This window comes from Carcharhinus amblyrhynchos, chromosome 15 (genome assembly GCF_965287045.1).
Source record: "Carcharhinus amblyrhynchos chromosome 15, sCarAmb.v2.hapA, whole genome shotgun sequence".
In the NCBI taxonomy this organism is placed as follows: domain Eukaryota; kingdom Metazoa; phylum Chordata; class Chondrichthyes; order Carcharhiniformes; family Carcharhinidae; genus Carcharhinus; species Carcharhinus amblyrhynchos.
Genome location: NC_137338.1, coordinates 11,974,836 through 12,002,819, shown reverse-complemented (window position 1 = coordinate 12,002,819; position 27,984 = coordinate 11,974,836). Strand labels below are relative to the sequence as shown.

The window sequence follows — 27,984 nt, the reverse complement described above, 5'->3', positions numbered from 1 at the left end:
AAAACACAGTAAAAAGTCTGACAACACCAGGTTTTAGTCCAACCGATTTACTTGATAATACTCACAAGCTTTCGGGTTAGTCCCTTCGTCAGGTGAATGGAGAGTTCTGGCCTCAGACAGAGCATATAAAGCACAGGCAGTTTAGAGATTACTGATTAGAATGCGAATCCTTACACCTAACCTGCTGTTCAAGACCTGAAGTGGCTGACAACGTGAGTGGAAGGAGCACTGATCACAGGTTGCAGAGATGTGTATTGTCTCCAGACAGTACAGTAAGTGAGGTTTTGCAAACCCAGGCAAGTCACGGGGGTTACAGATAGTGCGACATGAACCCAAGATCCCTGTTGAGACTGTCCTCATGTATGCGGAACTTGGCTATCAGTCTCTGTTCAGCGACTCTGCGCTGTCGTGTGTCGTGAAGGCCGCCTTGGAGAATGCTTACCCGAAGGTCAGAGGCTGAATGCCCGTGACCACTGAAGTGTTCGCCAACAGGAAGGGAACAGTCTTGCCTGGTGATTGTCGAGCAATGTTCATTCATCCGTTGTCGTAGCGTCTGCATGGTCTCCCCAATGTACCGTGCTTCGGGACATCCTTTCTTGTAACGTATCAGGTAGACAATGTTGGCCGAGTTGCAAGAGTATTTACCATGTACCTGGTGGATGGTATTCTCACGTGTGATGATGGTATCCATGTCGATGATCCGGCATGTCTTGCAGAGGTTGCTGTGGCAGGGTTGTGTGGTATTGTGGTCACTGTTCTCCTGAAGGCTGTCATAGAAGACAGAGGGTAGAAGTAGAAGGTGCATTTCTGAATGGAGGGCTGTGACAAGTGGTATTCCTCAGAAATCAGTGCTGGAAACTTTGCTGTTTGTAATATATATAAATGATTTGAAGGAAAATGTAACTGGATTGATTAGTAAATTTGAGGACAACACAAAGGTTGATGGATTTGCGGATAGTGATGAGGACCATCAGAGGATACAGCAGGATATAGATCAGTTGGAGACTTGGGCGGAGAGATAGCAGATGGAGTTTAATCTGGACAAATGTGAGGTAATGCATTTTGGAAGGTCTAATACAAATAGGAAATATATAGTAAATGCCAGAACTCTTAAGAGTATTAATAGGCAGAGGGATCTGTGTGTACAGGTACACAGGTCACTAAAAGTAACAACACAGGTGGAGAAGGTAGTCAAGAAGCATACGGCATGCTTGCCTTCATCAGGGCATTGAGTTTAAAAATTGGCAGCTTTACAGAACCTTAGTTGGCTTCCTCTTGGAATTGTTCAATTCTGGTAGCCCACTACCAGAAGGATGTGGGGACTTTGAAGAGGGTACAGAAAAGATTTACCAGAATGTTACCTGGTATGGAGAGTATCAGCTATGAGAGGTTGGAGAAACTTGGTTTGTTCTCACTGGAACAACAGATGTCGAGGGGCAACCTGATAGAAGTCTACAAGATTATGAGAGGCATAGACAGAGTGGATAGTCAGAAGCTCTTTCCCAGGGTGGAAGAGTCAGTTACTAGGGGGAACAGGATTAAGGTGCGAGGGGAAATGTTTAAAAGAGATGTATGAGGCAGGGTTTTTACACAGAGGTTAGTGGATGTCTGGAACTCGCTGCCAGGGGAGGTAGTGGAAGCAGATCTTATAGAGACTTTTAAGGGTGTCTTGACAAGTACGTGAATAGGATGAGAATGGAGGAATATGGTCTCCGGAAGAGTAGGGGGTTTTAGTTAAGCCCGACAGCATGGTTGGTGAAGGTTTGGAGGGCCGAAGGGCCTGTTCCTGTACTGTAATTTTCTTTGTTGTTTGTTGAGTCAACCTAACCCACGCATCTTTGGACTGTGGGAGGAAACTGGAGCACCCGGAGGAAACCCACACAGACATGGGGAGAATGTGCAAACTCCACACAGACAGTCTCCAAAGGCCGGAATTGAACCTGGTGCTGTGAGGAGAGCACTAACAACTGCGCCACCGTGCCACCCCTTAGCAGGATGTGAAGGATCACATGGCAGTATTTCAAAGGTGAACAGGGTGTTAAATATTGCCTGGAACACTTTGGATATGTCTTAATCAACATCATAAAGAGTTATTGGTTATTACTGCTTGTGACATCAAGCTCCACTTCCCACATTACAACAGTAACCATTTTATTGGTTGTTAAATGCTTTCAGAACATTCAGTGGCTGTGGAAAGTGCTTTTGAATTACGAGTTCTTTATCTGTTCCTGCCTGGTTCCCTCCTGCCCTCCACCTTGACAAGCTCGGATTCAGAAATCCACTGTATAAAGTTTGCTACTCCCCCTGTTCCTGTCCTCAGCAAGATATCTGGCTACCCTGTCCCCGAACACAACATCCTTCTTTGCAAATCGTAGAACCACCACAGTGAAGGAGGAGGGCCATGCCAACCCATTGAGACTGTGCCAACTCTCTCTGACAGAGTACCTTGTCCAGGCCCTCTGCCCCACTCCATCCCCGTAATCCCACACATTTACCACTGCTAATCCATCTACGCGACCATTCCCCTCCAGCCTGTGTGAGGTTCGCACATTCTCCCCATGTCTGCATAGGTTTCCCTGGGGTGCTCTGGTTTCCTCCCACAGTCCAAAAATGTGCAGGTTAGGCTGATTGGCCGTGTTAAATTGACTCTTAGTGGCCCAAGATATATAGGTTGAGGGGATTAGCGGGGTGAATATATGCAGTTATGGGGTAAGCCTGGGTAAGAGTCCCTTAGTGTCGGGGGATATTAGCTAAATGCATGGAGTTATGGGATTAGAGTTTGATGCAGACTTGATGGGCCAAATGGCCTCCTTCTGCACTGTAGATGGTAAGATTCAGTGCAGATTCAATGGGCCATTCTGCATTGTAAGGGATTCTATGAACTGTTGCAATGCTATACACTATGATCCTGGATGATCATTCTTCCTATGTACCACTATTGGTACTTATTGGTCAGTCACTATCCCCCTGCCTGTTGGGCACAGTAAGGAGGCTCACGCCAGGTTAAAGTCCCACATGTTTATTTGAAATCACGAGCTTTCGGAGTGCTGCTCCCTCATCAGCTGCTCCCCTGCCTGCTGAAAGTTCTCTCTGAGATCGCTAATACGGCGCTGACCACCCCCTCTCCCCCCCCCCTCCCTACGCCAACCGCTGCTTTGTAACGCGCGTGCTGCTTTGGCTCCCACCTTCCCTTAGCCCTGCCCACCTCCCCCTCTCTCCTGTGAGATTGTTCCAGGCGCTGCACAATGTGAGGAACGCTATAGAAAGAAAGCATAAGTTATTGGTATTAAATGGGGAAAGTGCTTCAAACACTCAGCAAGTCAGACAGAGCGTCTGGCGAGGGAATCCGATAACATTCTGTGTCAATGACATTTCAACCAAGCTGTTGCACATTTCAGGGAAAGATTGGGCACCAGGATGAGAAGATTTGCTCTTTCAAAGAGCTGGCAGAGACAGGGCCTCCTTCAGTGCTGTACCCAGTCTATGATTGTATGAAGTTTCTGGACCGGAGTTATAAGTTGAGTTGACTGTGTTCCAGCATTTTCTGTTTCTATTCCAGATTTGCAGACACTGTGGTATTTAACTTCCGCTGAATTGGTGCTGACTACTATTGCAGCACAGGTTAGGCAGCATACCTTGGAATTGGGCGGTATTTCCAGTAACCATAAACTGCTTTGCGTAGCAGCAAGAATAAATGGCGGCACGGCAGCCCCGTGGTTAGCACTGCCGCCTCGCAGCCCCAGGGGTCAGGGTTCATTTCCCAGTTTGGGTCACTCTCCATGTGGAGTTTACACATGCTCCCCGTGTCTGCGTGGGCTTCCTCCAGGTACTCCGTTTCCTCTCAAGGTCCAAAGATGTGCAGGTTAGGTGGATTGGCCATGCTAAATTGCCCCTTAGGGGGACGAGCTAGGGTAAATGCACGGGGTTGAGGGGACAGAGCCTGGGTGGGATTGTGGTTGGTACAGACTCGATGGGCCCAATGGTCTCCTCCTGCACTGTATGGATTTTATGTACAAGAACGAGTGTGCAGTTCTTTTTCTCAATATCTTTGCTAAGTTTAGCAGCTCAGCAAGTTACCATTATTCAATTCACTCAAGCACTTTGCTGAATGATATTGACTTCACAAGCAGTCAGAAGCACCAGCAACGATCCCACCAATTGTAAATAATACTACCACAACGCAAACATAAGTAAATTCAATTAATGCGTAACTTAAAACATTATGTTTTCCCCACTGATTCACTACTTGGCATATAATTATCATGTCACAACTGCAATGATATTATCAGGGATGGTACAGTGGTACAATGGTTAGCACTGCTGCCTCTCAGTGCCAGGGGCACAGGTTCGATTCCCAGTTTGGATCACTGTCTGTGCGGAGTCTACACATTCTCCCGTGTCTGTGTGGGTTTCCTCCAGGTGCTCCAGTTTTCTCCCACAGTGTGAAAGACGTGCTGGTTAAGTGCATTGGCCATGCTAAATTCTCCCTCAGGCGCTGGAGTATGGCAACTAGGGGATTTTCGCATGACTTCTTTGCAATGTTAATGAAAGCCTACTTGTGACACTAGTAAGTAAACTTTAAACTTATATTCCTACCTTTTTAAGATACAGACTTCGATCAATGTGGACTTCTGAGTATTGGCTTTAAAATGTGGTTGCCAAGATGGCCACCAATAGACAGCAGCCTAGGATTTCTGCACAAAGAATTAACTTATATCTGAACATGGTCCTGGAAAGTTCTTCAGATGTAAATAATAATGGGAGGAGTATCCTCCCACGAATGGACATTCATAATGTGAAGACCTGGAACTCCCTACTTAACAGCACTGTGGGTGTACCTACGTCACATGGAATGCAGCAGTTTAAGACGACAGCTCACCACCACCTTCTCGAGGGCAGCCAGGGATGGGCAATGAATGCTGGCCTAGCCAGTGAAGCCCACATCCCTTGAATCACGAGTTGTTTTAAAAAAAAATCAATGAAAATTAATAGCGGTCACAGAAGCAGGGTTACTAACTTGGAGTTAATTATATGGAAATGGAGGTACTGATCGGGGGAAAGGGGGAGGGGGGGAAAGGGGGAGGGGGGAAGGGATCACATGACTAATCTCAAATCACATTCTCCCGGTATCAGGGAGGGACAGATCAAGCTGCAAACCATCAGGATAAGAGGGGCCACCTTTCAGCAAGAAGGGTAGAACTCTACCTAACAACCAGTCAAACCAGAGACAGGGCCTAATTTGTTTTAATCTGAAAAACTTGCCCTCTAGAAAACATGGCAAAAACTTCATCTGGAGACCCAAAGGCTTCCAAATTCCATTCATTCAAAGAACCACGAGAGAACCCTCCAGTCCTGACCATGTTCATTTTTAAAGGACTGAAACTTGTTCATGTGATTTACTCCTTGTGCTTTTTTTTCTGGGAATAAATTAAGCTCACATTTTGTCTCTGGAATCCAATGTGTATGGGCATAGTTTCAACCAAGGGAGAGCGTGTGTTTCCCTGCATCTACATTTCAGGGTGTTATGTGAATAAACAATATCCTCTCTTTCAATTTAAACATACTCAAAATCCTGCTTTACAGTTGTTATTTAAAACCACAGCACTCACAAAATCTACTCCCTCTAAAATGCATCTTGTTGAAGCCAACCAAGAGGTGAGAAGAAAAAGGAAAATTATCCCACCATCTCTCTGTCTGTATTCCTTAATTCATTAAAATTAATTCATTAAAAGCTCAGATCTGGAGTTAGGTTTGTCTCTACAAGACAGTGAAATCTACTTGATAGTGATTCAGTCTGCTTGTTTAGCACAGCGTAAAAATGCTTTATACACTGAGTAATGGTGTTCTACGCACAGTGTAACAGTGCTCTGAACAACTTCAGTATCAATTACGTTAAGTGGAAGATAGGCTTGAATTGTGGCTCTAGAAGCTACTTAAACTCGTGCTAAGCCTTTACAGTTATTGGTAGGTGTTACATTTCTCAGCAGTAGGAATCTCGAGGTTAGGCTTCATTCGCACACCACAAAGGAGCTAAGCATAAGCCCTAGACTGGCACCTCAGTTCAGTACTGAAAGAGTGCCGGGCTGTCAGAGATGCCACTGTTCACATGAAACATTAAGCATCCTGTCTCAGGTAGCTATAAGCAATCCAATGGTAGTAATCAAAGAGCATGGACAATTTGTTTAGTGTCCTGGGTGGCACGATGGTTAGAACTGCTGCCTCACAGCACAAAGGATCCAGATTCAATTCTGGGCTCAGGTCACTGTCTGAGTGGAGTTTGCATTCTCCCCGTGTCTGGGTGGCTTTCTTCTGAGTGCTCCTGTTTCTCCCCACACTCCACCGATGCATACGTTAAGCGGATTGGCCATGCTAAATTGTCTCTTAGTATCTTAAAATGTGTAGGTTAGGGGGATTAGCGGGGGTAAATAAATGGGGTTACAGGGATGGGGCCTGAGTATGGTGCTCTATCAGAGTCAGTGTAGGCTCAATGGGCCGAATGGCTTCCTTCTGCACTGTAGGGATTCTTTGAAAAATGTATCTCAATCCCGATTACAAAAATGTTATTAGACAAAAAGTGGTATCATCTTCATGGGACATATCCAGTCAGCATCTCATTGCTGATTGTGGGAGCTGTTGTGCACAAATTGGTTACCATGTTTCCTCCAGTGGCCAAATTTCAAAATGTTTTCATCGGCTGTAAAACACGTGTGGGTTTTCCAAGGTTGTTGAGTTGCTGAGAAACTGCAAATTCTCCCTACTTGGAGAAAGCAGTAACTTTTATCCCATTAAAAAACACCTAAAGTGAAAGGACACTGTAGTTCACAACTTAGTTTCTGGCTGTTTCTCTGAAACGACACTGTTGTATTTAATACGTAACAACAATGGCCAATCATTGTCAGAGATGCTGTTTCCTAAAGGTCACCGGATCACAATGATCAACAAGGGTGTAAGTAGAATCACCATTGAAGCAATTACATCATTTTAATACCAGTTATCTAGCCCCCTGGATCGAAAATCAGTTTGCCTTCTTCAGCCCTACCCTATTTCCGACTGGGAAATGTTAACTTCTTCATGGGTCATTGATTTACAACCAAGGAAACACAAGCAACAATACATTCTCTGGGTGACTGACTGTGTGGAGTTTGCACACTCTCCTCATATCTGCATAGGTTTCCTCCAGGTACTCCGATTTCCTCCCAGAGTCCAAAGTTGTGCAGGTTGGGTGGACTGACAGTGCTAAATTGCCCCTTGGTGACCCGATTGCCAGAATTTTACTGCCACTTCTGCTCCGAAATCCAGGACAGGCATGGCTCACAGAATGGAATTCTCCATTGGCTTCAGGTGGGACTTCATGAGCCTTGCCTGAGCAAGGTCGTAAAATAGCAGCCAATATGTGTAGATTAGGTGGATTGGCCATGATGAATTGTCCCTTAGTTTTCAACGATGTGTAGGTTAGATGGATTAGCCATGGTGAATGTGTGTGGTCACAGGATTGAGTGGGGAATGAGGCCCCAGGTAAGATACTCAGAACTGGTGCAGACTTGATGAGCCAAATGGCCTCCTTTCGCACTGTAGGGATTCTATTCTATAAACTTTCTCATCCCAGAGGATTGAGCGTCTCCGCAACCCTGTTCCTCAAAAGGCAGCGAATGTACTGTCATTGAATATTTTAAAGGCAAAACTGGATAAATTCTTGGTTAACATGCAGGGCGAAAGGTTATCGGGAGTAGGCAGAAATGTTGGGGTGAGATTACAATCAGGTCAGCCACGATCTTATTGAATGGTAGTGCAGGCTCAAGGGGCCAAATGGCCTGCTCTTAGTCTGTACATGCATATTTGCTACCCAAAATCACAACGGTGCACTGAATGAAAATGTTGGTTTGCTAATTTTGCTTTAAAAAAAAACGCCTGAAAGACTTACCTCAGTCACCTTACTTGATGCCATTGAACCAGAGGAGAGATATATCCTAGTTTTTTTTTTGTATATCTGGAACTCCCCCATCAGCTGCTGCAATAGAACATTCCTCTCCACTGACATCATCATTTCCCATAATGCCCTATTCTCATAACAAAGTCACTGGAGTGGAACTTCATTACCCCACGTGAGGGGACAGGAGAGGGTAAGACAATATTTGGCAGGAGGTTCTTGCTTTCCATCTTGTTTTTGAGAGTGACTGAGACAGTGGGAAGTTGAACATCCTCCCATTGATGCTAGGGCGTGGTCCAGAGTACACTAGGCCACTAACACACCCATTCACATCATGTATGCAACCACTGCTCTCTCCAAGAGTCATTGGCCTCTCATTAATGTGGGCAAATTTCCTCGGGGCTGCCCATCCAATATGGAGGGAGGAAGATTCATCCATTCTCAGGTGGATTTCTCTTTTATTAGATGTGACCTAGAAGCAATTAAAGAAACTAAAGAGTCTGTGTCACTGCCTTATAAATCCCCTTTTATCTATCAAGATAATGAAATTTCAAATCAATCTTAGCATATTTGGAATGAATTGTGTAACCAACTCTAGTCCCTTGAGAGATGAGTTGGGGAGGACTCAATGATCCCACTACGAGATTGGGCAGCTTTGATGAGGCCTCTTGGAAATGTTGCCTACTACATTTCTCCAAACAAACTTGATTACCAACAGGTTATTTATATATATTTCTAAAAGAGATGTGCCCAGTGGTCATTCTTTGATTAAAGGTCAGAATAGTCAATACCAAACTTGAGCTTGGAGCCCATCTTAGCCAAGATTGGCCATGGCCTCAATTGGGAGATCATGGTGTGGTCAGGACTGTATATTTCCACCCTTATTCCCTCTCGCCTGATGGAGCTGTGGCCAGGTGCAGTGGCTCCAGGTTGTTGGGGATCTGGACACCTAAAAACTTGAAGCTCTCAACCATTTCTACTTCATCTCCATTGACCTGGACAGAGGCATGACCTCCACTACACTTCCTGACTTAGTATAAATCTAACCAGGTAGCGTTCCAAAGCAAAATACTGGAGATGTTGCCAATCCAATCCAAAATCAAATGTTGGAAATACTCAACAGGTCTGGCAGCATCTATGGAGAGAGAAACAGAGTTCACATTTCAGGTTGTGACCTTTCATCAAGCTTCCTGTTTGGCTTCACCCACAAAGGTTCAAAGAAGTCATTGCCCGTGCCAAAGTGACAAATAGTTTGGGAGAGGAGGGGTGGGTGGAATTCACAAACCTTAAATATAGACAGCAGGAGTGTCATTTTTTTTATTAGTGAAATAACAATGTTAGTTACAATGAGGATCAGTAATCTATGAGAGTACAAAGCAAACATTGCCTCTTATGAGATGTACTAAAGCGTACACATTTCCAATAATCGCACAGCAATTTAGATAAGTGAAAACGTAAAAAGGAAAATCAACAATACCACCTGAGACACATTAAAATGCTATACATGATGGCCCATATACTGATGTGTTGAATTACTATTTACACCTCAAGTACCCTTCCTATCCAACTAACGTCTATCAACACTGGTAAGTGAGAGATGGGAAATATTCACTCAGTGTTTTGATACTTTCAATGCAGTAAGAGTGGCAGCCAAAGAGAAGGCCAGAATATTAAGGGATATTCCCTTCTCATTTACTCATGCTAAAACAGAATACATTAACATTAATGCTGACATATTCAAATTGAATTACACCTTTAAAGAGATGGGTACGTCCTCTCAGCAAGGATTTGGAACAGATCAATGTCCTAATGTCACCCTGCCCTGCAAACAATTGTTTAAAAGAGAGCATGTAATCCACATTGTCTTATTCTGCTGCTAAGCTGGGGCTGTGTTTACCTGGGGATTTTTTTGGGAGGAAGGGCAGGGGAAAAAGAAAGGACTGGCAGGTGAATGAGAGCTTGTCTTTTTAAGGCAACAAAGTCACATTGGCATCAACTTGCCATAGGTTAATTTCTGATGAGTTTGCAAATTGGCAGGTGTCCATAAATTTCCAACTGAGAAGAAAGTGGCTTAAAAAAATACTTCTAAATGATCTAAAGTTTTGCTTTGGAAACATTTACTTGCACCGTTCCACTGGGAGTAGAGTTTGAAGTGATGCAGAGGCAATCTCTTTTCACAGCCTTGCTTTCGTAGGACACAAATCATTTCTAATGAGGCATTTCCTTCTTCTTAGTGCTGTTACTAGGGTATGGTTCCATAAGGCATGGGAACAGGAGTGGGCCATTCAGACCATCCAGTCCATTTGGCTATTCATCGGGATGATGACTGATCTGATTCACGGGGCTTGCAGCATCCCGGCATCTTGCCCAAGTAGCTAGTCGCTGTGTGTCGAACCTGGGACAGAAACATGTGCACCTGTTGAGGGCTTCATATCCAAGAGCAATCCTGCCCTCACTCAATGTCAATCCGCATTTCCTAGTGAGAGCCAGTACCTCTCTCTCAGGAGTTGTGGGGACCAATTGCAACCCCATTGCTTTGCCTGATAAATGCTCTTAAAGAGCCATTGACACAAAACAAAAGTGGACAGCTAATAACTCATATTTTTTTAGAAAAGGTTTCTTTTTTTAAAGTCTACCTTTATCATAAGAGCGTGCCAGGAAAAATGCAAGTTACCTAGTTTACTGGGGTAGCATTATTGACAAAATCTACACAGAGCTCCTACTTAGGCATCGTTCCCTTTGTAACACTTATGAAATATAAAAATACACTGCTTGCAAGCAAAAATGCCAAATGTCTGGTAAGAGACAAAAGATTGGAATTGAATTGTACAGGGCCATTAAGGTTAATAATACGATACTAGCAACATGACATCTGAATCCATGACCCCTTGGCAATCTTGCAAGTTTTATAATTGGAGGCATTTAGATACAGTAAACTTGCCTGTTACGTAAGAATTGGTCCATTGAATGGAAATCACGGCTCACATGCATGTTACAACATAATTCCCTCGTGGTTTAAGGAAGCAAAAAAACTTAATCAAATTGCATTTGGATTCAGTAAAACAAGCAGAACGATGCTACAACTAAGAAACAACAGAACAGGTGTGATAATGGAGGGCTGACGTCTCTCATAATGGGTGGGATTTTCGGACCACGCTCACCCCAAAGCCGGAAAACTCTGCCCGAGTTCAACAAGCCTTTGCGTGGTCCGTGTCCTGCCCGCTACGATTCCCATGGCGGGCGGGATGGGAAAGTCCTGCCCAGAGTCTCTCTGCTATACAGCTTGCAAAGGCTACCAATCAAAATGTTATTTTGCACTTTTGCTTCAAAGGGTTTGTAGATGACCTCCTGACTTATTCAGAGTCACTAAAATAGTGTAGAACAAGCGGAGGCCATTCGTTCCATCAAGTCTGTAATGGTCCTCCTCCCGTCTTGTGCTTCAAAGCCAAATCAAACGCAAAATGAATCTGACAAATTCTTGTCTGGCACAAAAAGCAACTTTTCTTCGGACATAAATCATAAAACCCAGTGGTATAGCCAAGCGATTGCACTTTTGAGAATTTTGGAATTCTATTTTTTTTTAAGCGATTCCACTATTTAAATTTGTTATCATGAGCAATGGGTATATGAATGAATACACGTAGAGGAGTTTAAACCATGCTGAAGCACACTCTACACTTCGAAGCTTAGAACACCAAATCATCTTCAATTCAAGCGACTCTCCACCTCAAGAAATCTTGTGCAATAACTCAGCAGGCTTTGAGGTTCTTATTTATTAACAACAATCTCAGCTTTCGCCACCTTACAAGACTTCAATGTCCGAGTCTGGCTGGCACTGAAGGGCATCGATGACTAAGCTGTTGCCAGTTTCTTGAGCCAGGCTTAAGGGAGTCTGCAAATTTTTGTCGTACAAGTTAACGTCAGCACCATGAGCGAGGAGGATCTCGACGCATTTCAAATGTCCACACTTTGCTGCCAGATGCAGGGGTGTTAGCCCTTCGTCATCTGTGGCGTTGATATCATCAGTGTTGGCGAGGAGTTCCCTTGCCACTTCACTGTGCCCGTTGTCTGCAGCGAGGTGGAGCGCTGTTCTCTGAAGGGAATCCCTGGCCTCGGCGTAGGCTTGCTCTTCCAGCAACATTTTGACAGTCTGCAGGTGGCCGTGGCTGGAGGCTAGGTGGAGCGAGGTCCTGTTTTCCCCCGTCACTGCGTCGATGTCCGCACCGTGCTTGATCAGCAGCCGGGAGGTGCTGGTGTGGCCCGCCTCTGCGGCCAGGTGGAGAGGGGTGTGCCGGCTCGCAGTCTTCCCGCTCGTGGGGTTCTTGAACTCCAGGAGGATGCGGGCTGCCCTGTAATGCCCTCTCTGGGCCGCTAGGTGCAGTGGGGTTCTCCCATCGGCTGTCAGCACATCGCCAGTAGCCCCCGCCTGCTTAATGAGAAGCTTTGTGATGGTGTGATGGCCTTGCCATGCGGCAAAATGTAGAGGCGTCCAGTTATCCTTCCCTTTGGCCTGAGCGTTAGCCCCCCGGCTCAGCAGGACACGAACGACATTTTCATGACTATGTTGGCAAGCGACATGCAGCGCTGTCCGACCTTCAAAGTCCACCTCATTGGTCGAAGCATTCCTATCCAATAGCAACCTCGAAAGGCCCTCTTCGCCACTCTGTGCTGCAAAGTGGAGTGGGGTCCACTGATCCTCGTCCTTGGCATTTATGTTGGCCTTCTTCCCCAGCAGAAGCTCGGCGATGACCTTCAGGTTCTTCTCCGCGGCCAGGTGAAGCGGCGTAGACCCCCGCTTGTTGGCAACGTTCGGGTTGGCATTGTACAGGAGCAACAGCCGGACAGCCTCCTCGTTGCCCAGTTGGACAGCGTAGTGGAGGAGGCTCATGCCATCTTCCAAGATCAGGTCCACATCCTGGGGCTGCAGGAGTTTCATCAACTTCCCAACATCACCCGACATTATGGCTTCGTAGAGTTTCTTCTTTGGAATCTCCGAGACTGACAGTTCTGGAAGGAATAGAAACAAGAAGACAATCAACTCTCTGTACTTCAGACAGGATCGTTGACAGACAACATATCAGGTGGACAGATAACACATCAAATCTTTCAGAAACACGCATAATTGAATAACAAAGGGGTAAACGTTCCCTTCCCTGACTATCTATGCCCAGAAACATTGAGCAACTCCAATAAAGGCATCGTGATAGTGGGCAGGATTTAACCAGTGGCAGGGTTTCATAGAAACATAGAAGATAGGAGCAAGAGGAGGCCATTTGGCCCTTCAATCCTGCTCCACCATTCATCACGATCATGGCTGATCATCCAATTCAATAGCCTAATCCTGCTTTCTTCCTATAACCTTTGATCCCCTTCACCCCAAGTGCTATACCCAGCTGCCTCTTGAATACATATAATGTTTTGGCATCAACTACTTCCTGTGATCATGAATTCCACATTTCTCACCCATCACCAAAAAAAAAGTCAGTGGGAACAACTCTCTTCCTCCATGTCCTGACTTCCTCTCTCTGGCTGAAAGTTAATCATAGAATCCCTACAGTGCAGAAGGAGGCCATTTGGCCCATCGAGCCTGCACCAACCATATTCCCACCCAGGCCCCATAACCCCATGTATTTATCCTGCTAATCCCCCAGACACGAAGGGTCAATTTAGCATGCACAATCCACTTAACCTGCACATCTTTGGCCTGTGGGAGGAAACCGAAACACCCAGAGGAAACCCATGCAGACACAAGGAAGAATGTGACAGTCACCAAGGCCAGAATCGAACCTCGGTCCCTGGCTCTATGAGGCAGCAGTGCTAACCATTATGCCACCAAGCCGCCCCTTGACAACAAGGATGAGAAGCAGCCACTTTAAGAGCTGCCTTTAAGAGTTGCCTTTTCACAGCCACAGCTGCCAATTGTTTATGAAAGTTAGGGACACAGTTTGTACCAGCAATTTCAATAACAGATAAGAATTCAAATATTGCAATAGCAGTGATCTATTTAGTTAATTCGCCCCAGTTTAAGGTTTGAGTTCATGTCTGTACAGGGTCTGGCTATGAAACCAGTCCCTAACTTCTTTCTCTTCTGTATTATTAATTTTAAGTTTCATTTAATAAAGAAAATAATTTTTAAAATCGTAACAAGTGCTGCCTGCATCTATTCTGAGGAATGAATGGACTCCTTACAATTACCCACAGATTTTTACATATCTACTCCTGGGAAACTGTAAATTTGTCAAAATCTATATACACTGAATTTTCAGTTTATCTTTTAAGTAATGTGGTCAAAATGGATCATCACCGTAGTTTTAACTGCACAAAGATGATGAACCTCCCGACTCCCCAAAGTCTGTACACAAGGCACAAGTCAGGAGTGGAATGGAATACACACCCACTTGTCTGGATGGTGCAGCTCCAACAACACCCAAGAAGCTTGACACCATCCAAGACAAGGCACTTGACTGGCCACATCCATCAGCACTGCAGGAACTCACCAAGGCCCTTTCAACAGTATATCCCATTTCCATGACTCCTATTATCAAGAAGGACAAGGGAAGCAGACACATGGGAACACCATCACCTGGAAGCTCTCCTCCAAGCCACTCACCATCTTGACTGGGAAATATGTCACCATCTCTTAAGTTTCACTGGGTTTAAATCCTCCCTTACAGCTCATAACCACCATCTCATGAGAAATTAGAGATGGGCAATAAAAGCTAATCTAGCTAATGGTGCCTACATCCCATGAAAAGTGCAAAAAATGTTCAAACTTGGAAAACCACAGTTACTTAATGTTCTACATCTACAATAACTGTACTTAAGATGATAGAAGCCCATTGGGTCACATAGCAAGAATTGAATAATTTTGTTACGGCAGCACAGCAGTTGACAGTTACATAATTAAAACAAGACTGGGTAATCACCCCAGGGGGTAGAGTCCTCTCTAGGCAGAAGGTATCGGAAGACATGTAGTTGACATGTCAGGATTGGGGCAGCCTCTACAGTTTTTCCTTATTAGTAAATATCCTGTGTGCTCCTGCTGATGTCTGAGTGCGCGTATCATTACACTAGCTCTGACAAACAAACTACAACAGCAATTTAAACATGTTGTATGTTTTAACTTGCACAATTGAGAGATAAATTGTTCTTAGCAAAGTCACAGATTGTCAGCCATCTGGCCCAATGCCTCCAGCCTGAATCGTGTCAAAGATGGTTGAAAGAGCTAAATTATTGCTTTTGATGCCAATACCCACAGCTGCCAAAACAGAATTGCTAGCCAAACACCATATTGTCCTGTGACCTTTCTCCTCCATCTTTCAACCCCTTTAAAAAAAATAATTCTATACATTTATTGGAAGGCTGGGACTTGTCCATGGAAGTATGAGAAATGCAATAATCTAGGGTTAGAAAGGAGGAAAGATCCAAAAGAAGGTCAGTAACATGACATTGAAATGTTTGCACTCCCAATCATAGAATCCCTACAATGCAGAAGGAGGCCATTCAGCCCATCAAGTCTGCACTAGCAACAATCCCACCCAGGCCCTATGCCCGTAACCCCATGTATTTACCTGCTAAATCTCTTGACAATTTAGCATGGCCAGTCAACCTAACCTGCACATCTTTCACACGTGGGATGAAACCCATGCAGACATTGGGAGAACGTGCAAACCCCATACAGACAATGACCTGAGGCCAGAATTGAGCCCAGGTTCCCTGGCACTATGAGGCAGCAGTGCTAACCACTGTGCAACCATGCTGCCCTGATCATGATCTATTATCTTCCCCATTGGAAGACATGAGGATGGACACGGCAACTCAGTTGTGTTAATGGTCAGGCTCCCTACCAACACTTGGTGAACTCTACCAGTTTTCAAGGCCAATATATCTTTGCTGAGATTTGGTGCCCAAAAGTGAATGCAATTCTCCAGGTAGGCCCAGCTAAATATCATTGTCCTTCCTATTTAGGCTCTTTATACCAACATTGGTAGCTCTTCCGATGCATTCCGCACGTTTAGCGGTTTTCATTATCCTGGTCCAAGCTCCTTTTCACCGTGAACATCAAATCCCTCTACACTTCCAGCCCTATTAGAATGGTGCAGGACTTTCTGCTTCTTCCTTGGGAAGGGGATCACCCCTTCTCCTCTCTGAGAACAAAAGGGTTACCCTTATCCTTAGCTTTCATACCACCATCCTCCACATACAATAGATCACCCCTGCCATTCCTGCTCCCTCCACCATGATGCCACAATCAAACATGGGTATCTAAGTTGATAGGGTGAATAGCAGCAGAGGGCAGTTGGCTTTGTTACAGCCAGCCATGAGTTGGCACTTTCAAGAGGGGACAGGAACATTTTGAGAAGCACCATAATGGCTGATTAATAGCAAAGCTAACTAAACATCATCTTGTTGCAGCGTTTAGTAAACTTACCAGTTCCTCCAGCTTCCTTCCCAAAGGATAGCGACAAGGATCCTTGGGACGAGAACGCGGAGTCAATGGATGAGATTCCCGACAGTCTCTTTTTGCTGTCGGCCATCTCCCCGCTCGCTGGGCATTCATTCTCTGCCGATTTGAAGCCAGAGTCCAGCTGGGACAGCAGCTGGGAAAGGCTGCACTCTTCACTGTCTGAGACCCGCTTGGATTGCCGTTTCTGCACTGGCTGCTCAACCTCTACTGGTGGCTCCTGAGGGGAAATAAAAACCATGTCATCGTTAAATTCCTTAGTTTCGAGGTGTTCCCTCGAGAACTCATTCCACAGCCAGGCGTCGGGGAACACAGATCTTTATTCAGTCTACCTGTTCCATACTCTAAATGGCCACTACCCCCTCAGGGCAGTTCCCAACCAGGTCACCCTGGGTCACATGATCCATTCCCTTCAAAAGGGGCCACACCCCAACATACATAACAGTCATGTCATGTGTGAATTGGATGAAAGCCAGGTGAACAGTGCGTTGACTGCACACAAGGTTCTCCCCTTTGCCCTCCACCTCTCTAAAGATAGCAAAACTGGGCAGGGTCAAGTGTGAACGTTTGCGAACATTACTGGGGGTAATTGTTTCCGGAAAAAAGTTTACTTATTGGCTTACATTAATGAAGTTATTGTGGAAATCCCCCAATCACCATACTCTGGGTACACCGAGGGAAAATTTAGCGTGGTCAATGTACCTAACCAGCACATGGAATCCCTACAGTGCAGAAAGAGGCTATTCAGCCATGGAGCCTGCACTGACAATATTCCCATCCAGGCCCTATCCCTAATTACCCCAGGTATTTACCCTGCTAATCCCCCTGACACTAAGGGACAATTTAGCATCGCCAATCAACCTAACCTGTACATTTTTGGAGTGTGAGAGGGAACCCACGCAGACATGGGGAGAACATGCAGATTCCATACAGTGATCCAAGCCAGGAATCGAACCCAGGTCCCTGACACTGTGAGACAGCAGTGTTAACCATTGTGCCACCCTAGCTCAACTAACATGGTGGAACCATAATTAACTCTTTAGAACATACAGTCATTGTGTTGTTCCACCCATTTCTCTCCTCCATTATGCCTTTCATTTCGTTTACCAGTAGCTGAGATGAAAGGAAAAGCTTTAGAAAGATATCATGTTTCCACCAAGTGTAATTGGGCAGTGATCCAAGTGACACTGAATGCCATTCAGGTTTGTTTATGTTGCTCGAATCTATCGTACAACAGTTGGCTAAATTGGGTCATGAAACAATCGGAGGTTGGGTTGTCAACTTGGAGAATGCATTCATGGAGATTTTATCACATTACTTCCTGCCTCGTCACCACCTTGCCAAACCTTTTAGAAAACAATAATAATTGTTCAGTAACCGGTTGATTGATTTTTGTCTGCCAGTCAAATAAACATTTCTTCACCACCCAGCTCCAATGTATTCATAGTTAAGAATCAGAATTGTTCAAAAACAAAGAGGAGAAAACACAGGTATTTTCAATGCCCCTATGGTATGCCTGCTCCAAGTCACCCTGGAAACTGATCTTCAATTCCCAGAGGCTCCAGGCCGGTCATAGTGGGTATACAGGCCAAGCAAATAATTCCAGATGATTGAACAATGAGCAGAAGCAACCATGATGGCACAGTGGTTAGCACCATTGCCTCACAGTGCCAGGGACCCGGGTTCAATTCTGGCCTTGGGTGACCGTGTGAGTTTCCTCTCGATGCTCCAGTTTCCTCCCACAATCCAAAGATGTAGATTGGCCATTCTAAATGTGCAGGATTACGGAGATAGGTTGGGAGGTTGGGCTTGGGCAAGATGCTCTTTCGGAGAGTCAGGGCAGACTCAATGGGCTGAATGGCCTCTTTCTGCACTGTAGGGATTCTAAAATCAACAAACCTGCGTTTATATCATATCCTTCTTTCTCATCCCAAGTAGTCCCAAACTGCTTCATTTTCAAGGAATAGCTTTTTCTCTTTATATAGCACGACCTTGGTGGCAAAACAAAGATGCCGTTTAGTGTATAAGAAGCTCCACAAAAAGAATAGATGAATAGGAGCAGGAGTAGACCATCTGGCCAGTCAAGCCTTCTGTGCCATTCAATGCGATTATAGCTACTCTTGGGCTTCAACTCTATTTCCTGTCCATTCCCCATACCCCTTAATACCGTGAGGCCCCAAAAATCTCTGTCCCAATTTGAAATGGATTCAATTGTGGAGAATCCTCCAGGGCAGTAAATTAAATATTAATAAAGGTGATATAAACAAAGCAGTATAGCCTTTCATGCTACCCAATTGAACCAACCTGAATCCCTGTCAGTGAGGTAACCATCCAAATTTAGACCACTCAGAAATAAATGTGTTTAGAAATATTCTTTATGGACACCATCTCCAATTAGCCAATGAGAAATAAAACTAGAACCTTTTTGTTCAAATAATTCTTCCTTTATTATTGCCTCCCCTGGAAAAACTCCTAGACTATACACCTTGACCACCTGAGAGTTGTCAGTGTAACTCGACAGCCAGCCATTAGGAGAAAACCAATTCACTGGTTTTTCCTCACTATATCAATCTCCCTTAACACTTCCCTACCAGCCAAGTATGGCAACAAGGTCTGTGGGATTGTTACTCTCCCAATGCAGGTAAATTTAGGATATGATAATCAGGAATTAAATAGAACCAAATATTTATTATTGCCTTCCCAATTATCCAACAGAATGTTATTCGGTCAAAGCTTTGAGTCACTTCAATGAACAGCAAGCTAATGCTGTCTTCTGTATGGCCCAGATTAAACTCTCAACCGAAAGAGACATTTCAGGTTGTTATTATCTGCAGTATTTTGCTTTTATTTTTAAGATTTGTCCTACATTTTCCTCGAGTCCTGTACTCAGATTATTGCAACGCTATATAAGCATGGCCAAAACTTGGAGAATCTATCATTCCCAATTACCATTATTATAAACGGGGAGCACTTTGCTCTGTTACAGCAGAAAATAAGAGGTTCCCCTAAACTCACAGTGCAATGATTTGTCCAACTGACCTGCCGTGCATTACTTGTCTCCAGCTTGGATTTGCAAGAGCTTCCAAACCGATGGCCTCTACCACCAAGAGGGACAAGGGTAGCAGATAAATGGGAACACCACCACTTTCAAGCTCCCCTCCAAATCACTCACCAACCTGATATGGAACTATATCACCATCCCTTCACTATCACTGGGTCAAAATCGTGGAGTTCCCTTCCGAACAGTATGATTGGTGCACTCACACCACATGGGGCAAATTTTCCCATTCCACCTGCCACAGGAATCGTAACAGTTGGGACCGGGAAGAGTGAAGGAGGAGGTGGAGGAACAGACCATGGAAAGGTCCGTTGACCTCGGGTGGGATTTTCAGGTTTCAGGGCAAACGGGACCAAAAAATCCTGCCCATGGGCTGCAGTGGTCAAAGGTGACAGCTCAGCACCACCTTCTCAAAGGCAAACAGAGATAGGCCACAAATAAGTAAAGTTTATTTATTAGTCACAAGTAAAACTTACATTAACACTGCAATGAAGTTACTGTCAAATTTCCCCTAGTTGCCATAGCCTGGCGCCTGTTCGGGTCAATGCACCTAACCAGCATGGCTTTCAGAATGTGGAAGGAAATCGGAGCACCCGATGCAGACACGGGAGAACATGCAAATTCCACACGGACAGTGACCCAAGCCGATAATCGAACCCAGGTCCCTGGCACTGTGAAGTAGCAGTGCTAACCACTGTGCCATCATGCCACCCATGTCTAGCTGGCAATGCCTACATCCCACAAAAGAATAGCAAGAAAGAGGTAAGTGCTGTACACAGAGAACTCCATAATCTGCATGTTCTACATTGATGTTTAAATTACAATGCAACTTGATTACGTAGGAAACTGGAGAAAAATGTTCCCAATCTGAGCATTATTTATTGGCCCCTCCTAGGAGGTTGGAATGAGTATGGATTTGGGCATGGCCATCTCCATCCACATTGATCATTTAGACTCACATATGAAAAACAGCGACCTATCAGGGTCTGTTGGGGCATCAGTTGTACCCTGTCAGGATGAACTGCCTCGAGGAAAAGGGAACGATATTAGGAATGAGACAGAGGTCACAACTGTTTCGGAAATCCAAATGTCTTTGTCAAGCCAACTAACGTTAGTCATGATGATGTCAGGTTTTGAGGACAAGTTGTCTCTGTATTCCTGAGTAAACAGGAAGTAACGTTTCCCAAACCAGGTTAGTACACTCCAGAGATGTCTAGCAAATTGAGATCAAGTCTTGAGAACTCAATCTCAATCAGCGTTTCTCAGAATTCTTCCAGCTTAACTTAATCACTCCCTTTAAACTTTAAAGCAAAGGAATAAGTAAGAAAGTTTTACCTTTTTGGTTGCCTCATGAGTTTGGCCAGAATCCAAAGGTTGTTCTTGTGGTTTCTCTTGTGCCATTTCTTGTGGCTTGGTGCTAAGCTCTTCTGTCTCTGAAGTGATTTCTTTAAAAATAAAATTAATTGTGCTAAGAGACTTTGTTGTGTATTGTGCCTTTAAAATTAAACCATTGAATTTTCAAACCTGTCCTATTTGTGCTGGCATAGCTGAGAGAGAGGAATCAGGCAACAATTTATTGGGATGGGGTGGGACAAAGGGCAAGACGAAATGCCTGTAATCCAACATTCTTTTAATCATAGTATCCCTCCAGTACAGAAAGAGGCCATTGAGCCCATCGTACCTGCACCAACAACAATCCCACCCAGGTCCTACCCCAGTATTTACCCTGCTAATCTCTCTGACACTAAGGAGCAATTGAGCATGGCCAATCAACCTACCCTGCAGATCTTTGGACTGCGGGGGGGGGGGGAAAGGAGCACTCAGAGGAAACCCACACAGACATGGGGAGAACGTGCAAACTCCACACAGACTGGAATTGAACCGTAGAACTGTGTGGGCAGCAATGCTAATCTCTGAGACAAGGGAAAATTAATGGGATAGAAATCTCTCACTCTCTCCATACATGCACACACGCATATGATAATGGGAATAAATGGTACTGAAGTGTCTTTTTGATCGTATTGAATGATGGAGCAGACTTTATGGGCTGAATGGCCTACACCTAATATATTCCTAAGATGGACTGATGTCAGTTCAGTTCTCATTGGGCACAAGTGCACAATATACAATTGCCCATATTAGATCTGAGTCTAGGTCACAGACCCTAAATAAATGGTTGGCATCAGAAAAATACAACAAGTGCAATAAGAAGAGATTCACTGTGGCTGTTCAGAATTTTGTGGACACAGTGGGATGGGGATTATCACTTGTATCATCATTTTGCTTGAATGCTATAATGGCCGATCTACTTCCAATGTAATTTTAAAGTAAGGTTTACCTTGAAATGTTGGGCGGTCGCCAGGAGCCTCCTTCCAGCATCGTTGCATTAGTTTTAATAAACTCTTACATGCTGGTGGCCTAGATTTCGGAATCAGTGACAGATCAGGACGAAGACCGCTTACCACTTTGACCATAATGTGCAGAATGTTTGTTTCAGCTAAAAAGAAATGAATAAAAATACATCAGTATAGCGTTGAATAAGTCGTAACGCTTGCAGTTAATTAGTCGTTCATCACGTCACAAAAGCACTTTATGTTAGAAGCACAGAAATGTATGTAGAGACAGGAGCTATTCTACATCTGCTCTGATGAAGAAGTAAATTGACTGACATTTTCAACGGCAGCAGTCAAAAGAGGAACCTTGGCTACAACACTGGAAACACCTCCTGCTCCAAACATAAGAACATAAGAACATAAGAAATAGGAGCAGGAGTAGGCCATCTAGCCCTTCGAGCCTGCCCCGCCATTCAATAAGATCATGGCTGATCTGTCGCTGCTCAGTTCCACTTTCCCGCTTTTTCCCCATAACCCTTAATCCCCTCTCTTATCAAAAACCCATCAACCCGCGTCTTAAAAATATCTAGCGAGGCAGCCTCCACCACTTCAACGGGCAGAGAATTCCAGAGATTCACCACCCTTTGAGTGAAGAAGTTCCTCCTCAACTCCGTTCTGAACCGCCTCCCCTTTATCTTGAGGCTGTGCCCCCTAGTCCTACTGTCCTTTCTGAGCAGGAAGGGTCTCTCCACCTCTATCCTATCCATCCCATTCATCATCTTATACGTCTCAATGAGATCTCCCCTCATTCTTCTAAACTCTAACGAGTACAAGCCCAGTTTATTCAGCCTCTCCTCATAGCTCAACCCCCTCAACTCCGGTATCAGCCTAGTAAACCTCCTCTGCACTCCCTCCAAGGCCAAAATATCTTTGCGCAGGTGCGGTGCCCAAAACTGCACACAGTACTCCAGCTGCAGCCTCACCAATGCCCTATACAGCTGCAGCAAGACCTCCCTACTTTTATATTCAATCCCCCTCGCTATGAAGGCCAGCATCCCATTCGCCTTCCTGACCACCTGCTGCACCTGCAAGCTGGGTTTTTGCGACTCATGCACAAGGACCCCGAGGTCCCTCTGCATCGTCACCTGCTGCAGTTTTTCGCCACGTAAGTAATAGTCCTTCCTACCATTCTTCCTACCAAAGTGGGCCACCTCACACTTGCCAACATTAAATTCCATTTGCCATTTCCTGGCCCATTCGCCCAGCCTATCTAGATCCTTCTGCAGACTCTCCACACCCTCCGCACAATTTGCCGTTCCCCCTATCTTGGTGTCATCAGCAAATTTCGACACCCTACACTCGGTTCCCTCCTCCAGATCATCTATATAAATGGTAAAAAGCTGAGGCCCCAGCACCGACCCCTGGGGCACTCCACTAGTCACCATCCGCCAATCCGAATAGCACCTGTTGACCCCCACTCTCTGCCTCCTATTTGACAACCAATCCTCTATCCACGCTAACACCCTACCCCCAACTCCATGTCCCTCGACCTTCTGCAATAACCTCTTGTGAGGTACTGGAAGTATGAGAGAGCGTGGCAGAACAGATTCACAAGGATGGTCCCAGGGATGAGAAACTTTGGTTATATAGACAGATTGGAGAAGTGGGGAGTGTTTTCCTTGGAGAAAGGAAAGTTGAGAAGAGAATCAATAAAAGGCATTCAAAAATCACGAGAATTAAGGACAGGGTAGATAGGGAAAAGCTGTTCCCACTGCTGGGAGGATCTAGAACCAGAGGGCAGCAGTTTAATGTACTTATCCAAAGAAGCAATGGCGACTTTTGAGAAAAAGTGTTTCCACGCAGGGATGGCCAGGATCTGGAAAGGATTGCCTGGGAATGTGGTGGAGGAAAATTCAATCGAGACATTCGAGAAGGAATTAGATTGTTAAAGTTTTAAAGTTTATTTATTAGTGCTACAAGTATGCTTACATTAACACTGCAATGAGGGGATTTTCACAGTAACTTCATTGCAGTGTTAACGTAAACCTTATTTATGACTAGTAAATGAACTTTAACTCTACAAGTTACTGTGAAAATCCCCTAGTCGCCACACACCGGTGCTTGTTCTGCTACACTGAGGAAGAATTTAGCATGGCCAATGCATCTAACCAGTACATCTTTCAGGGAGAGAGGAAAGTGGAGCACCCGGAGGAAACCCATGCAGACACAGGGAGAACGTGCAGACTCCAACAGACAGTGACCCAAGTCGGGAATCAAACCCGGGTCCCTGGCGCCGTGCGGCTGCAGTGCTAACCACTGTGCCACCATGTCTATTATCTGAAAAGGAAGAATGTGCAGGGCTATGGGGAGAAGAAGGGGAATTGGCACTAGGTAAATTGCTCCTGGGAGGAACTGGTACTGACAAGATGGGCTGAATGGCCTCTTCTCTGCTGTAACCATTCTTTGCTTCTGTGATTTCTCCAGTAGTTGCAAAAAGCTAACGCTCTCAGTGCTGCGTGAGAAGATGTGAATTGTGCATTCATCCTCCAGACATTGCCCTCATATTTAGAAGCAGGTGTGCTATCAACTGGGTCAAAACAGGTATAATTAAAAATGTCAGAATGCTTGACGAGACATGACAACACCTTTTTTTTTAATCTCAATGCGGGTAAGAGAGAATGACAACAGTGGAATACAGCCAGGAGCTTGATGATGTATTGGGATAGGAATTCATCTTGTATCTTTGGCTCCTGTATTCAAACCAAGTTAAAACTAGGAGATGGCAGCTTCCTCTGTAAAGATCCTACACAAGATGAGCTTGGGCAAAAGGTTCAACACTACCAAGTATGGGTGCATTGGCAGCAACCCATTTAAGTGAAGATATCCGGTGTGTAAAATACCACACAGTTATGGCAGATTAGATATCCCCAACTGAGATTGCAGCTGGGGCACATTGTTAGGGAAGTGTAGCAGGAACTCTATACTAATCATCCTGGATTTTAATACTTAATACGTGGTTGCCATAACTAAAAATAGAAGTGTTCCGCTCCTCAGTGTTAACTAATATTTTCCAATTAATGTTAAAAAAATGGAATTCAAAATCAAACTTCAGGATTTTTGTTCCCCGAGGGATCGGAGACCAAGGAAATGGCACATCGTGTGTGTTGCAATATCATCAATAAGTGATGCACTGACGGTTATCCAGTGTAACCCAAAAATGATCTGCCAATATAAATCAATGACAGGATGCAATTTAGAGACTAATTGCATTTTCCTCATGAGTATAGGTGAAAGGTCAAAGAGCAGGACTTGAACCCAATTTGAAAAATGTGGTGGTGAGGCAAGGTCAGTTTTCCCGTGGTAATCTACACAGTTTTGGAAGTATGAGGTTTTTAGAAGATATTAAAGATCTTCTTAAGGTTGTTAAGAAGGCGTATGGTGTGTTAGCTTTTATTGGTAGAGGGATTGAATTTCGGAGCCGTGAGGTCATGTTACAACTGTACAAAACTCTGGTGCGGCCGCACTTGGAGTATTGCGTACAGTTCTGGTCGCTGCATTATAAGAAAGATGTGGAGGCATTGGAAAGGGTGCGGAGGAGGTTTACCAGGATGTTGCCTGGTATGGTGGGAAGGTTTTATGAGGAAAGGCTGAGGGACTTGAGGTTATTTTCATTGGAGAGAAGAAGGTTACGAGGTGACCTGATTGAGGCATACAAGATGATCAGAGGATTGGATAGGAAGGACAGTGAGAGCCTTTTTCCTCGGATGGTGATGGCTAACACGAGGGGACATAGCTTTAAATTAAGGGGTGGTAATTACAGGATGGATGTCTGAGGTAGGTTCTTTACTCAGAGGGTAGTAAGGATGTGGAATGCCCTGCCTGCAGCAGTTGTGGACTCGCCAACTTTAAGGGCGTTCAAATGGTCAGTAGATAGGCATATGGATAACATTGGAATAGTTTAGGTTAGAGGGTCATTAGATTGGTTCCACTGGTCGGCGCAACATCGAGGGCCGAAGGGCCTGTACTGCGCTGTAATGTTCTATGTTCTAAAGATTTCCATGGCTTAGAAATCCTGGAAAAAATTAGTTTTTTCTAAGTTCATTCTAAGAGGGAATGAGATAAAGTATAGATTAATACATGTTTGGGCATGTAAGGGGGAGTACAAGATAGCACAACAACAAATTACATCATGTGAAATTAGATCAGAGCGAGCGTGAGAGAGAGAGGAAGTGTGTGCAAGAGTGTGTGAGAGAAGAATTGACCACTGGACAACAAATCTTTTCAAAGCTGCCTAAGTGTGCTAAACAATGTCTTTCAGATAGGGAAACATCTCTCAAATTTTGGAAAGGTGTGGGCATCCTACTTTTTTTTGGAGCATTACGAATGAAGGAGATATGAGAATGAATGGTAGTGATAAGAGGATCATGAGGCTAACAACATCACTTGCTGAATTTGTCAGCATGAGGTGGGAGATGTTGTTTGAATTTACTGAAGCATTGAAACAAAGAATCTCCTCATTCCTTTCTGACAGGCATGAGGGTTTCAGGATTTATAACCACAAAATAAGCTGCATTGGTTTTACCATCATCTAATCAGCAATCCTAATCCTACATATCTGCTTTGATCTCACATGGCTTTAATCTTGTGATTCAGGGAAAAAGGGTACAATTTTGTAATGCTTTTTGGCAATAGAAACAGAAAATGCCGGAAATACACAACAGGCCAGGCGGCATGGTGCCAGAGACCCGAGTTCGATTCTCGGCTTGGGTCACTGTCTGTGTGGAGTTTGCACGTTCTCCCCGTGTCAGCGTGGGTTTCCTCCGGCTGCTCCAGTTTCCTCCCACAGCCCGAAAGATGTGCCGGTTAGGTTGATTGGCCATGTTAAATTTCTCCTTAATATCAGGGGGATTAGGAGGGTAAAGTACGTAGGGCGATGAGGCTGGGGTCTGGATGGGATTGTGGTTGGCATAGGCTCAATGGGCCGAATGACCTCCTTCGGCACTGCAGGGATTTAATGTGTTTACTCTGGTGTTACAATCGCAGGTAAGGCCATAACTGTAATGTGGTAAAGACCATCCACATGGGTGAGCACTGTTATGTAGATGGTGTCTGTCTTGTTAAGACAGTACAGCAATAGAGGGTCACCTGACTTGAGAAAGCAATGGAAACTGAGAATGAGGGCTCACAGCAGTGGGTGGAGTCCTCAAGCAGAATCTTCTGGAAGCATGGAATAAGCATGTAGCATTGCCCCAGAGCTGCCTCCCTGCTGCATAAACCTCCTATGCCTAAGTGTCTCTATTCAGTAAATACCGTCCTTGTTCCAACAAGGTCGGAAGGCGTGCTTAAAAATTCCAGACATTAGCCGCACTAAATATATAACAAGCACCACACTGTGTTGTTAAAAACCAAGAACAAGGTCACTACCACCTCCTCAGGAAAACTCACAATGCATAGCAAACATTGGTCACGCTCCAATATTGTTTTTATAAAGGAATGAAGACTGGCTGCACTCTTAAGGAAAGTTAATTAAACATAGAGTGGAACCATCAGTAGGCCGGTTGAATGCAGACCAGGGAATATCATTGTCATGAAGGAGGAATGAATTGGGAGCCAGAACAAAGCCTCATCCCACAAGCTAAGGAAAGAGAAGCCATCAGCCGGAACAACAATCCTAAAAAAAAGAACTTTCCGACAAAGATAACAATCCAGCTTTCACAGGACAGGGCAAAATAAATGACTTGAAAATCTCAGCAGGTCTGACAGCATGCGTGGGGAGAGAATAGAGCCAATATTGCGAGTCTAGATGACCATTCAGAGCTCTGACAAAGGGTCATCTAGACTCGAGACTCTATTCTCTCCCCACAGATGCCGTCAGACCTGCTGAGATTTTCTAGCATTTTCTGTTTTTGTTTCAGATTCCAGCACCCGCAGTATGTTGCTTTTAAAACGAATGACTTCTTGAACTGAAATCTTTGCCTTTAAAAGCACCAAGTGTCTGTGGTGATGGAGGAAAGTTCTTTCAACTGCAGATACATCTACAGGAAAAGGGAACCCCTAACATCACGTACCTGCAAATGGCTTCTTTTGTGTTAAAATCCCCCAGATGACAATGGAAAAACTGCAATCGGAATAAAAACATAATTAAAGAGCTGTTGAAAGAGAACTAATTGAAGAAAAATTTGACATTGAAGAAGGTAATGTT

General features: G+C 44.6%; 1 protein-coding gene across 1 annotated transcript in view; it reads right to left on the bottom strand.

The window, feature by feature from the left end:
• Positions 1-9,230: 9,230 nt before the first annotated feature.
• The window catches only part of ripk4 (receptor-interacting serine-threonine kinase 4), a 57,157-nt gene continuing 38,403 nt past the window's right edge, over positions 9,231-27,984 (bottom strand). Inside the window, exons 4-8 of the mRNA XM_080203409.1 lie at positions 27,851-27,900; positions 21,788-21,946; positions 20,785-20,894; positions 16,359-16,611; positions 9,231-12,934 (exon numbers count right to left, since the gene is read on the bottom strand). Coding sequence (XP_080059535.1) covers positions 11,730-12,934; positions 16,359-16,611; positions 20,785-20,894; positions 21,788-21,946; positions 27,851-27,900 — 1,777 coding nt within the window. The 3' untranslated portion in view covers positions 9,231-11,729. The remainder of the gene's footprint in view (positions 12,935-16,358; positions 16,612-20,784; positions 20,895-21,787; positions 21,947-27,850; positions 27,901-27,984) is intronic.